The sequence below is a fragment of the Gossypium hirsutum genome, chromosome D11 (genome assembly GCF_007990345.1).
Source record: "Gossypium hirsutum isolate 1008001.06 chromosome D11, Gossypium_hirsutum_v2.1, whole genome shotgun sequence".
Lineage (NCBI taxonomy): Eukaryota > Viridiplantae > Streptophyta > Magnoliopsida > Malvales > Malvaceae > Gossypium > Gossypium hirsutum.
In genome coordinates, this window is record NC_053447.1 from 67,974,332 (window position 1) to 67,988,517 (window position 14,186).

Consider the following 14,186-nt stretch of genomic DNA (forward strand, 5'->3'; position numbering starts at 1 on the left):
CAGCAGAAAGCAACTCCAATCCAATTTGTTTGGTATATGTGAAACGTTTTGTGAGTTTGTTTTTTAAAATAAAGGTAAATTTGAACCATTATTTTTTAATCATCATTATTAATATAATTGAAATCACATGCAATGTATGTTAGTGATAATGAAAAATTGGAATGTGACATACTCTTGATGTGTTTAGAAAAAAATTTATAACCATCATGGCATCGGTTGAATTTGTTAATTTAAAAGTTTTAGAAATCCAATGTTTTAGGTTCTAATCTCAATTTTATATAAAAAGATAAAAAAATTTACTATAATAATATTTGTTATTTTTAAAAATAGTAAATTTTTTAGTCATTTTCCAAATAAGTTAATATCTAATTTACTTATGACTGATAAGTAAAGTATAATATAAAGTATGTTTGGTTAAAATAAAATTATGTGAAAATGATATATATTTAAATATAGAAGATGTCAAATTTTATATAATGTAAGTTATTAATATAGTAAAATTGGAAATAATTTAAAGATAATTATTATATTAGAAAATATAGGCATTAAAGTTGAGGCATTTTAAGAAGTTTACCAAATTTTATATAATGTAAATCATAAAAACTGTTCCTTAATACCACCGCGCACGATTAGCGCTGTTGGAACCGTTAGTCCCCTGCTTTAACTTTACCTCCATTACATGCCGAGACCATGAAAGGCACTCATTCCTTCATACCATATATAGTTCCCGCAACGCCACTACTGAAAACAAAGGCATTTCTATTTTACCAAAGTTTATAGCGGCCATAGCAAAAAGAGTACCCCAATCAGTTCCTTTCACAGAAAAAGTTCTTTGAGCTCCGGAGAAACTCAATGCTCTCCCATTTCCTAGCGCCCAATAGACACCATTTACTACATCTTCCCAAATGTTGGACAAAGCCCTCCAGAGAAGCGAGCAATTAGAAGGATGTATTGAAGCCGACCATCTACTTATTACCCCATACTTGTTTCCAAGGACGTCAACCCATAGCAGATTCACGTTAGAAATGACATTAAAACCTACCTTAATCACGCAAGCTTTATTGTGGTCTCGTACTTTCCTCAACCTAACTCCGCCATTCTTCAAAGGCATACAAAATTTATACCAGCTCACTAAAGTTGGTTTCCGATTGCCAAATGTTGACCCCAAATGAATCCTCGAACCAGCTTCTCATTTTTGTTGCAATTGTTTAAGTGATCACCTAAAACAAGACCGTACAAAGATTGATCGGTCTAAAATGAGATAGTCATTCCGGTCTTGCCACCTTGGGAACCAACACAATAAGAGTTTGATTCAAAATAGAGGCAAACATTTGATAATTTCATTCTATTGGTTTTTAATTTGAATAGTTCATTCATTTAAAACAATCATAATTGTGCATCAATTATGAAAGAAGTCAGAAGAAAACTGTGCAGTAATCAAATGCAATTTTCTTCACTTTTATCGCATCTTTGAGTTGGAGGAAAAGATGGTCCAATTGAGATATACTTGAAAAGTTTAATGATGAATTGGAATGAATTCACTATTATGTCATGTCAACATGTTAAATTAATGGTTCAATGTTAAAAAATTCATAATTTGACTCAATAAAATGTTGAGAGTCAAAACTAAAAAGAAATGAAAACGGGTCAACTTGTCAAATTTTATAAACACTAAGAACCTTTTTTTTTATCATTATGCCTAATTTTAAAGGTTTTATATACAATACAATTAAATTACTATTTGAATTTACATTTTAAAAACAACGTTCATTTCAATATGTATAATTTACATTACAGTACATGATAAAAACAACTAATTATATTTTGCTAATTCCCTAAATTCGTCAAAGCCTATAATTGCTAAAGTGTCCGCTTCCATTCCAACTTGATGACTTTTGTTGGTCCCTCACTTGCATGATCCTTTGAGCAGACTTTCATGCTTCATTTGGTCTAGGAGACAAACATAAAACACCATCATTATTTTTGTTGCATTGAGATCATCTATATTAACTTACCTCAAATTGAGAAATTTTTGTTGATATCATATAAATACAATCATTGAAAATCTTACTCATATCGACCAAAAATCATATTTTTATATCTCTAAACAATAACATTAGACAATAACAAAATGAAATTATAGAATTTTGAAAAAAAATATTGGATATGAAAATGTCTCTCACATGGAAAAGATTTTCCAAATAATTAAAAGAGCGTACTTTATTTTTATATTTGAACAAGTGTTAAAAATAAACGTCTAAACTTAAATACTTTGTAAAAAATATAAATTGAAGAGTTGGAATAATATTGTTTATACTTCAAGCCATGAAATTTAAATGGTACTTTTGTTAGAAGGAATTAAACCTACTATTAAGGACTTATATTTAATCTTCCAAATATATAAAAAACAATTTTAACTGATTAAATTGAACACATAAATTGATCTCAATAAAAATAAAATGTTTTTTAACTCTGCCGAAATTATGATCTAATCCTCATTAAAGGATTTTCACCTTATTATTACAACCTAAAAATAAAATATAGATGTAAGTGAATATATATAATGAGAATAAAGTTTTAATAAATAAAAAAAATAAACCAATCAAAATGTACACATTTCAATTATGTAAAAAGGAAAGAATTAAGTGAATAAAATTTTAAATGGTATTTTTTAAAAAAAATTATTATATAATAAAATGATCATATCTCGTATGCAAATAAGTCTAGAATGATTACTTTAAATGAAATAAAAGATGTAAACAAGGTAGACGAGTAAAAAAAAGTAGGACAAGGTTGGTTAAGTAATTTACCATAGTTAATGCGTCTACCCGGATTCGCCAATTATAAAAAATTGAAAAAAAAAGTTGCATCCGTTTTGGTTGCGGCCCTTCTTCCTCCGCTTCATCGTAGATATTAGGTTTCTATTTTATGTGAGAAGTGCTACCTACTGATCCATGGTTGTGAGCAGAGTGTTTGTGGATGTGTTCAAAATTTGGAGAAGATTGAGTGGTACGGCACTGCAACTCTTTTATCTCTTCCAAATCTTTCTCATACACTATTCTAAAGCCACACTTCTTCACTTTACCACTGCATCCCATGAAAGACACCTCAAGCTCATCGCATTTTTTATCTAAGCAATGTGTTGTCCATAAATTAGTGGTTTCACAGTCGTCATATTTATCCTCCAAGGAAGGATATATTGTATCACGCGACCAATAACGAAGTAAAAGGTGATCTTTCATTATTGGTTCACACAGCCCCCAGCCTCTCCAATCAATCCGTCGATAATTTCTACCCCGAAAGATAGATCCATTACAGCTGGCTTGTTCAGAATTTCTACAATAGATATATGCTCCACAACCGATATATTCGTCATCCCTTGAAGCATCATTACTGACAAAAATGCAGCAGCAAGCAACTCCAATCCATTGACTATCTTTCTGAAGGTTGATAGGCAGGGGTATGTTAATTGAAAAGGCACTTGTTTGTTGGCTAAACCATTCTGGGATTTCACTTCCGGGCATAATAATATCAAACTTTTTTCTTGAATTTGCGAATGCCTGCAAAATAAAACACAAGTCGTTTGGTAACTAAAACCATAAATTCTCAAGTATGAGATTTTGTAAGGGAGAAAATGGAGATTAATCGACCTTAAGCTGTTTTTTCAGCACTATTAATGCATTCATATTCTCGGCCAATTTGAAGCAGTTAATGGCTCTAAAGGCACCCGAACCTATTAAATTGCATACTTCACGTAGTGTTAATGCATTGATATTCTCAGCCAATTTGAAGCAGTTAATGGCTCTAAAGGCAGCCGAATCCACTAAATTGCATACTTCAAGTGCAGAACAACCATCTAGACACACGTGTCCTAACCTTGTCGGTATCTCAGGCAACGATTTAAGCATCTTGCAGTATGACAGTCCAAGAAACTGAAGCTCGGATAGTCGAGTAAGAGATGAAGGTATGCTGATGAAATTGTTACCACTAAGACCAAGATGTACCAAAGAGGATAGACCAGAAATATAACCAAGAATATCTGATTCACCAAGAGTGCACATGTTGCAATTTGACAAGTCAAGAAACCCAAGCTTCGAGAGTCCAGTAAGAGATGCAGGTATGCTGATGAAATTGTTACCACGAAGATCAAGATGTTTCAAAGAGGACAGACCAGAAATATCACGTGGAATATCTCCTTCACAAAGATTGCAGTCCCTTAGACTTAGCCGTCTTAATGAACTCAAACCTGACAACAAAGGCAACATTGGAGCCATGGGAGTTGTCCTTCTTTCTTGGATTACCTTGAAAAGAGAAGACAAATTTGGTCGCAACTTTGCTTGCTGCAAATTCTCCGAGAAATTTTCAACTCTATAACAACCAGAAAGCTCTAGAGTTTTTATACGTTCCATTTTCCCATCAATCTCCGGAAACCTTACAAGACTTGAGCAACCCGAAAAAATTAAAGTTTCAAGAGATTCCATTCTAATTTTTCCCGGAAGACTCCTAAGACTTTTGCAATCTCTTAAATTCAAATGTTTAAGGCTCTTAAGCACTCCTATTGATGGATGAACATCCACTAATTTGGTACAGCCTTCCAAAATTAAAACTTCAAGATTTGATGCTGTTGTGAAGTTTGGTGTCTTGATCAGGTCTTGGGAACCTTTGAGGTTCATTATTTTCAACTTATACAAGGGCTGTTGAAGACAATAATAAATTAGAGAGAAAAGAGAAAGCATAATAATTCTCGTTTTTGTTTTTGTATTTTTACCTTAATCAGAGTTTAATAATTTATATTAGAGCTAAAACACAAGGATAAGATGAGTTAATTCTTACTCTATTTCCCTTCCATAGTTGTTTAATGTGACTATATGGTAAAAGAAGTGCAACAAGGTTGTTTGGTTGGAAGCTTGAAGGCAAGCATCTTAAAAGATATCCTGTCCATTCTAAAAGCCGTAGTTTATTAGAAAGATATTTGAGATCATCACAATTTGATAGGCAAAGCACTTTGAGCATTCTCAAGTTTTTCATCTTTGAGAAGGTATCAGCACTCAAATTGAACATCTTGCTCGATTCCCTAATAACCATGAGTAAAACAAAAATGAGATTCAAAATATACAAAGACATTCAATATCTAAAAGTTATGTTGCACCGATAGATGATAAATTTCCTTTGTAATTAAAAAAAATCATTCCAAATTGGAATGAGAAGGAAGACAATGGGAGAGATATTTTATTTTCAAATGTTCTATTTTCTTTCCTTCTCACTTTTCGCTATACCAAGCAATAGTGAGGAGGAAAATATATTTTCCATTCAATTTTCCATCTTTCCAGTCAAGTTTTCCATCCCCTCAGTTTTCCACCCTTCTGATTTTATTTCCACTCTGCCAAGCAAAGTCAAAAGGTTTTTTTGTTGTTGTTTTTTTATTGGAATTTTTACAAAAAATAATAACAATATTAATAGTACATATTGATAAATTTATATGTATGTTTTCTTACCTTTTATTGTCGATGATCATACCTATGTTTTCTTACCTTTTATTGTCGATGATCATACCTTCAATCACTTCGGTAGCCTAAAAGTAATCAAGAATAGACAATAAGAATACAAAATAAATGATCTAAATTGTACAATAAAACTTTTGAAATTTACATATATGTTCAACATTATCACAATCTTTTGGTCGAAATATAGGAAATAAAATATTTTCAAATGAGAGTAATTCAATAAAATTAAACACTTATATTACAAATCATTATTAATATTTATAATCAACAAATGGAAATTATTTTAAAGCCACTCAATGTTAGTTAAGGATCGATATGTAAACCAATTAGACTAAGCTTTGGATTTACATCATATATTGATAAAAAGAAAATTTGCATATAATTTTTGTTGAATAATTTACCGTGTTTTTTGTTAGGACATGCTGGACATCGCTTTCTTTCCACAATCTACAACGCTTTCCAGGTTCATCAACACATTTTTCTTCAACAATTTTCTTCCCATTTCTTGCAACAAGGCATGCATCCACAAACGTTGGTTGTCATCACTAACTTTTATGAGAGATTTCTTAATGAGAATATCGATTCCAATGTCTGGAAAAAACTCACAACCATCCAATACTTTCATTACCAAATCTCTCTTCTCACCATTGAAAAGCACGCTATATCTAGAAATATATTCTTCTCCTTTTCTTCCAATCCATCAAAGCTAATTCTTAGCGTGTTAAGAATTTCTTTGTTAGAATCTTCTTTAAGTCTTTCGATTGCACTTCTCCATTGAACTATATCTCTATCGCACAAAAATGAACCCAAAACTTCAAGAGCTAAGGGGAGACCACCAGCATAACATACAACATGTCCAGAAAGCTCAATGAAATCATCTTTTGGCACCGTATCACTATGGAAAGCTTTCAAATTGAAAAGTCTAAGTGCATCGTCTGGATTCAATGTTTAGGCTTATACACACCATCGACTCCGTAAGATCGGAGTAAATGCTCATCTCTTGTTGTTACAATGATTCGACTCCCTAAACCAAACCAATCACGCCTTCCAACCAAGCATTTCAAGTGTTGTACATTATCAGCATCATCAAGAACAACAAGAACCTTTTCACTAGACAACCTGCGGCTAATTATGGCATTCCCTTCATGAACATTGAAAAAATTGAAGCATTCATTTGGCAAGATTTGAGAAAGAAGTTGTTTCTGTAAAGGAACAATCCCACATTTGTTTGAAACTTCTCGAATATCAGCAAGAAAGCTTTTGCCTTCAAAATGAGGTGACATTTGAGCGTAAACAACCCTAGCAAGAGTTGTTTTACCGATGCCACCCATTCCGCAAATTCCTATAATGCGGACATCATCTTCCCCTATGTTTATTTTCGAATACAACTCCTTCAAAGGTAAGCTAATTCCAACCAATTCATCATGAACAATTGGATATGTCTGACATAATTTGGCTGATATCTTCCTAACAATGTCTCCGATGAACTCTGGTTCATTCCTACAATGAAATAAAAAATTGTTTCCATCTCTCAGAGGCTCTTTTTCATTTTTAGTTCAATGAATCATGAAATATAATATAGTTGGAAGCAAACAAAAAGCAAGAATAAGACAGTAAGATATATTATGGCATCAAAATACACAACTTTCTCGTTAGAATTCTTAATTAAACACAAAATTATAAAAAATTACATGCAATCTAGAAAAAACCAATTTTTTAGTCATTAAAATTAGGAAATAGAGAAGAAATGAAAGAATTACCCATTATGTAAATGCCATCCTTTGATCTTAGCTACTTCAGTCAAAGCATTTCGCCACTTTTGGATCTTGTCTTTATCTTCCTTGTACCTCTCTTCATGTTTGGCAAAGGCTTCTTCTACTTTTTCTTTTTGGTTTCTTAAATCGGATGGATCCACATGGTAGAAAATTGGAAATACTTTGTCCGTTAGCATTTTTTGTTGAGCAATCTCAGCAAGCTCCTCCAAGCACCATCCTGAAAAGGCATAGGTTTTTGAAAAAATAATTACCGAGCACCATGATTGCTGAATTGCTTTGGAGAGTTCGGGTGCGATCTCTTCGCCAGCCTCCAGCTTTGGATCATCCCTGAAGGTGACGATCCCACTACTCTTTAGAGCATCATACAGATGACCCGTGAAGTTCTTGCGAGTATCTTCACCTCTAAAACTCAAGAAAACATCATATTTCTTTCTAGAAATGGGCGAAGAAGTCGAAGGTAACGATAACATGAGGATGTATGAAAGGAGAAGGATATCTCTATCTGGTGTTCAAAATCAGAAAATAGATCATCCGATACTCCCAAAGAAACTAGAAAAAGCAAGTATATGAGCATAGGGGCGGAAATTAGGGGTCAAAGATGAGTGATGGATGTTCTTTCCAAGAAGAATCCAAGAAGGTGAGAGTTGGCACAGTGGAGGCTATTAAAAATGTTGGACGGTTTGTATTTTACGTATTTAATAATTATAGAGTAGATAAGATTATGACAATAATCATTAGAATATATCTTTAATAATTATCCTTCGTTATGGGCTGGTTAAAAAGTTTACCAAACAACTAACTACTCGCATCGACACGTGGAAAACTTCTATCTGGAAAGACAGACCATTTCGACTGGCTTGTCCAGAATTTCTACAATGGAAGCATCATCACTGACAAAAATGAGACAGGACGCAACTCCAAGTTGACCATTCTGAATATTGAGTGGTAGAGGTATCCTAATTGTAGAGCCACCACTCTGTTGGCTAAACCATTCTGGGATTTCACATCCAGGTACAATAACATCAAACATTTGTCTTGAATTTGCAAATGCCTGCAAAATGAAACTTCTGTCGCTTGGTAAATAAAACCACAAATTCCCAAGTATGAGAGGGAAAGAAAGAGAGATTAATTAAACTTGAGATGTATTTTCAACAATGTTAATGCATTGATGTTCTCAGCCAATCTGTAGCAGTTAATGGCTTTAATGGAAGCTAAATCCAATAAATTTCATACTTTTGATGGACTTGCAACTACTTCAAGTGAAGCACAACCATCTATGCACACTCTTGCTATACTTGTTAGAAGCTCAGGCAAGGATTTAAGCTCTTTGCAATTCATAACATAAGAAGTTTAAGCTCTTTGAGTAAGAGACGCAGGTATGCTGATGAAATTGTTACCACTAAGATCAAGATCTGTCAAGGAGGATAGGCAAGAAATATCACTAGGAATATCTCCTTCACGAAGATTGCAGTCCCTTAGCTTTAACTCTCTTAATGAACTCAAACTTGACAACGAAGGCAACATTAGAGGCATAGAACTTGTCCTTCCTTTTTGGGTTTCCTTGAAAGGAGAAGGAAGATTTTGTTGTAACTTCGATGGTCCCTTTCATCCATTGAAAGACAGAACTTTAAGATTTTTCAATTGAAAAATTAAGGATGGTGGTTCTCTTATGCTTGTTTCAGCTCTTCCAAATATTCTACTTGCTTCATATTCTCTGGCAAATTTTTAACTTCACAACAACTAGAAAGATTAAGAGTTTTTAGACCTTGTATTTTCCCTTCGATCTCCGAAAACCTTACAAGATTTGAGCAACCCAAAAGAATTAATGTTTCTAGAGATTCCATTCCAATTTTGGTTGGAAGACTCCTAAGACTTTTGCACCCTCTTAAATTCAAAAGTTTAAGCCTCCTAAGAACTCCCAAGGATGGATGACTTTTACAATTCTTGTACAACCTTCTAAAACCAGAATTTCAAGATTTGGGGCCATTGTGAAGTCTGGTGTCTTGATTAGGTTTAGGGACACTTCAAGGTTGATCACTTTCAACTTATACATAGGCTGTGAAAAACAATAATAAATTAGAGAGAAAAGAGAAAAAATAAGAAAACTTATTTTTGTTGTTTATTTTTTATCTTAAGCTAAAAAATAAGGATTGGGTGAATTAATTTTACTCTGTTTCCCTTCCATAATTGTTCAATGCTACTGAATGGTAAGAGAAGTACAACAAGGTGGTCCGGTTGGAAGCTTAAAGGCAAAGATCCTAAAGGATATCCTATGTAATCTAAAAATTGTTTTTCCATTGAAAGATATTTGAGATCATCACAATTTGAAGGCCAAAAGACTTTGAGGAATTTCAACTCTTTTATTTTGGAGAAGACATCAACATTCAAATTAAGTGTGTTGCTCGATTCTCTAATAACCATGGACAAAACAAAAAACTTAGCTTCAAAATATACAAAAGCATTAATACCTAAAAACCATGTTGCCACGATACTTTTTTAAATATCCTATAAGGTATATCTAAATATGGGCATTAAGATATGACTCTTCAAGAATTCTTTAATACATGAAAAAATCTTTTGAAAAATGAACATACCCATTTTGAACAATTACCTAAACCTAAAAGTATTAGAACTAAAATTTTCAATTATATTTGGTGCACTCGCAATACATAATTTTATGCATTATTAGTGAACCAAATGGAGAGGCATAATTAAGGATGAAATTACTTGAATTTATTTTAATAAAATTTAATGACATGTTATAATCTAGTTTATATATTGTTAATTTATCAAATATAAACTTTTATTTTTCACAAAAAAGAAACATCTCTCTCTAATTTTTTTTTTAGAAAGAATAATGTGTTACTTGATAAATTCATAAATTAGCATTCAAATATTAAGTACTAAGTGTTTTTTTTTGTTTTCATTATATATTTTTTACAAAATAAAACTAAATAATAACAATATTAATAATACACATCGATAAAAGTAGATATTTACTTTTTAGGGATTGTTATATTACTTTTCATTATATATTGTGGATGATCATGCCTTCAATCAATAAATAGGTTTTTTTCTCAAAGCTAGTGAATATCACTTTTTAGGGATTGTTATATAGATGAATTAGAATAAACTTTAAGTTTATATTATATATTGGTTAGAGATCCAATAAAAAAAATTAGTATGTAAATTTTGTTGAATGGCTTACAGTGTTTTTTGTTAAGACACAATGGATGTCCCTTTTTTCTCACAATTTGTAATGTTTTTTCGGTTCATCAACATATTTTTCTCTATTAATTTTTCTTCCCATTTCTTGCAACAAATCATGCATCCAAAAATATATGTGTGTTCATTGAAGATCTTTCTCTTCTCCATTGAAGAAGCATGCTATATCTAGAAATATATTATTCTCCCTTTCTTCCAATCTATCAAAGCTTATTTGACGTCTATTGAGAAATTCTTTATTAGAATCTAGTTTAAGTCTTTCGATTCCACTTCTCCACTGAGAAGCATCTCTACCGCACAAAAAAGAACCCAAAACTTCAAGAGTTAAGAGGAGACCACTAGCATAATGTACAACAAGTTTAGAAAGGACTAAATTGTAACAATTTGGACTAATTTGAATAAAACAAAGAACATAGATAGTGATGCCCCTAAGGGAATATTAAGATAAAGTGAGACCGAAAGGTAATCTTGTCGTGCACCTGTTCATTAGTCCCTGATTAACTGGTGAGATTGGAAGATAAACTAGACCTAATCTGTCTAAGTTGGCAAAATTAAGACCGGAAGATAAAATAGAGCCACTTGGTAATTACGTGATTTATGTCATTGGTCCAAGATTTGGTGAACCATATTGAAGTCAACCAACCCCTATTAGTCATTTGCTAGATTGTCCTTCTAGTTTACATTTCTTGTAATTTAGTCCCTAGAGTAGAATATTTAATTTTCTTGCAAACTTATCTTTTATGAATCACTGTAATATAAAATTGTATCAATAGCCACTTAGCCTCTATTGTGTATGTTAGTTATTGCTCAATCGCCTATTCCTTTGGGTTCAATCCTTACAATACTTTTGCATTTCATTATAAAACTATAAATATAAATATTAAAACTGACCTGTACGCTTGCAGTAAAATTGGGCTTTTAAAATAGTTATATAAATTTAGTGTTTTAAGCACACGCATGCAATCGGTCAGTAGTCAATCTCACCCCATTAGCCACCATGACATGAAGTTGACTAAAGTGCTCCACTAATAAATCCAACATCTTAACCAGCTTAGAATCTAGAAAATTGTGTGTACTTCCTGAGTCAACCAGGATAATGACATTGGAGTGACCAATACTTGCTAAAAATTGCATAGAATTATGTCTCTATAAGCCTTGAAGGGTGTGTAAGGATAAACTTGGGCAGTGTGCTTCGTTTCCTATTCTAACACTTTCAGTTGTTCAGGACATTCTTGGAATTCTTCAAACACTGGGCTCTTGCTTCCACCCTCATGATCTGAATAAAGTTCCACAACCAGCTGATAAAGTTGAGACTTGGTGCACTTATGACCTGGGGTGTATTTGGATGCACACCAAAAGCAAAGTCCCTTTTTTCTTCTCTCTTCTATTTCAGCTTGAGAAAAGGGTTTGGTTTGGAATTTTTACCCCGAGTTACAATTTGGAGGTCCATTTGGCCCTATCGAGTTACAGTGGTGATATTGCACCTTGGGACCAAGAATTAAGGGGCTAAGGTGACTTATTCCCCCACTTACATTCAAACTCTTCTTTGTGAACTTAGCCTTCCACCAGTGTTTGAGCCTTGAACAACCGTAGATACTACCCTATCTCAGGTTTAAGATTGCAAGTGAAAACACTAAGGACATAATCCTCAGTTAGATGTAACTGATTAAGCAAACTTACAAAACGGTCATGGAATTGGTCCATTGACTCTTTCTCCTTGAGTGAAACATGTCCTAACATGGGGTCTAAAAAGGAGTTAGATCTAAAACGATCCCTCAGCCCTCAAACATATATCTCCCAAGTCAGGTGATGTAATCCCCCTGTCATTGCACAAAAGTGATGCCAATCTAGGGCTTTACCTTCTAAGTGCAACATTACCATTCTAACATTGGTCTACTTTATTATATTTGCAGCTTCAAAGAATCGTTCTAACTTGGACCACCAATCTTGATAATCTGTCCCATCAAATCATAGGCATTCTAGCCGAAGAGTTTTAATAACAAAGTCCACAAGACCAACTTGAGAAAAAGTATTCATGTTTTCCAAATCTGACACAGGTGATAATGTAAGTGGCCTTTTGGAAGGGAACTTAGGAGGAGAGCCTCCCATAATGCCCTTGTCTTGAACTCTTCCAGTTACACTGGCAGAAGCATTTTGACCAAAATAGTGTTCAAAAAGAGAGTGGAGTTCAGTTTGAATCTCACCTTTGATACTTTCATGAAAATCCTTTAACCGGGATTCGATCTTAGCATCAATCTAGCTAACCACTAATTGCATCTGAGAGAGCTCGTGTTGCAGCACTCCCATCTTTTTTTGTAACCTGGTGGTGACTCTATCATTTGCCATAAAAATCGACTTCAGCTCTGATACCTTTGTCATGGGAAAATCTTTAGGGCAGAAGAGAAATAGGATAGCAAGAGGAAGAAAAAGGAGTTGAGAGAAATCAGAGAGATAGAAGGAAAGAGAGAACTGTATTCATTCCAATAGCTGCCTTCCCCTACCTTGATTGGTGTTTTTAGGGCGGGTAACGACCCTCTCAAACAAATTGACGGTTGTTAATACAACTATAGCAAAACGCACCATTTTTTAGTAAATGACAAAACGTCTCTAAACGCAGTCGTTTGGACCATATTTAACCCTCCCCCTTAAACCTGTTGTTTCATTATAACATTAAACTAAACGTTGTGTTTTACAATAATTAAGGCTAAAACAGAAGTAAACATAAATTAACAGAAATTTAAACATAATCGTTGCCTTTAGTTCTATTCCGTGACATGCAATCCTTTCACCGCCCTCTAGCCTTGGCTCAACCCTAAAAGTGATGATTCCATTCCTTTTTAGAGTATCATAAAGATGATCGGTGAAGTTCTTGTGAGCATCTTCACCTTTAAAACTCAAGAAAACATCATATCTATATCTAGAAATGGATGAGAAAGACATGAGGATGCCTGAGAAGAAAAATATATCTCAATCGAGCGTTCAAAATCAAAACAATTTCCCATCATTTATTTTTCCAAATGAATATGGATAATAGTTGTTAATCAGCGATGGGTGTTCTTTCTAGTAATAATCCAAGAAGGTGAGAATTGACGAAGTGGAGCCTACTTTGACTATTAGTAGTATTTAAAGTACTGTTGGGAGGTTTGTGTTATAAAATATCCTTGGCCCTTTTCAATTTTTATATTAAGCAAGTTGGTCTCTCAAAAAAATCAAATAATTTAGTTCATGTCAATTTTGAAAGTGAACAATGAAAGTTAATTAATAATAATATTAAAGCTTTTAATCAATTGTACATATCCTTTATTAAATTCCCAATTTTTTTTTTGTATTAAATATTACAAAATCATTCAGATTCTCTTAATATGCTAATCAATTCTTGTTGGCTCAAAAAAAAAAACATATTTGTACACGTAGACAAATATATTGAAAATTTGTCGTGAATATCATGCCACCACCTCATGATATTCAATAAATTATTAAATTTTGGACAGAAAATTCACCAACCAAAGATGAAAAAGTAATTTTAATTTGTAATTCAAATTATTAAATTTTATCAGTATTTTCTACATTTTCTAATGTTTAAAGTATTTAGGGTATCAAATGTGTAATATATCCATCAAAATGTTCTGTTTTTTAATTATATAAACCCCCAAAAAAATTAAACAAAAACCAGATAATCCAT

General features: G+C 32.9%; 2 protein-coding genes across 5 annotated transcripts; both read right to left on the reverse strand.

Moving 5' to 3' along the window:
* Nucleotides 1-1,752: 1,752 nt before the first annotated feature.
* On the reverse strand, nt 1,753-6,448 carry LOC107937879 (disease resistance-like protein DSC1). Of its 4 annotated transcripts, none has more exons than XM_041104978.1 (6): nt 5,906-6,448; nt 5,532-5,572; nt 4,834-5,074; nt 3,651-4,694; nt 2,811-3,560; nt 1,753-1,950 (listed from the first exon to the last, which is right to left on the reverse strand). In XM_041104978.1, exons 2-5 carry the CDS (start codon nt 5,549-5,551, stop codon nt 2,922-2,924), a joined length of 1,944 nt encoding a protein of 647 aa, XP_040960912.1. In that variant the 5' UTR covers nt 5,552-5,572; nt 5,906-6,448; the 3' UTR covers nt 1,753-1,950; nt 2,811-2,921. The 4 variants fall into 4 exon arrangements, with proteins under 4 accessions (XP_040960912.1, XP_040960913.1, XP_040960911.1 ...); XM_041104979.1 differs by having other exon boundaries at nt 5,518-5,572; XM_041104977.1 differs by having other exon boundaries at nt 5,496-5,572.
* LOC121223278 (TMV resistance protein N-like) lies at nt 6,446-7,897 on the reverse strand. The gene is made up of 2 exons (XM_041104429.1): nt 7,265-7,897; nt 6,446-7,004 (listed from the first exon to the last, which is right to left on the reverse strand). Exons 1-2 carry the CDS (start codon nt 7,747-7,749, stop codon nt 6,446-6,448), a joined length of 1,044 nt encoding a protein of 347 aa, XP_040960363.1. The 5' UTR covers nt 7,750-7,897.
* Nucleotides 7,898-14,186: the final 6,289 nt, after the last annotated feature.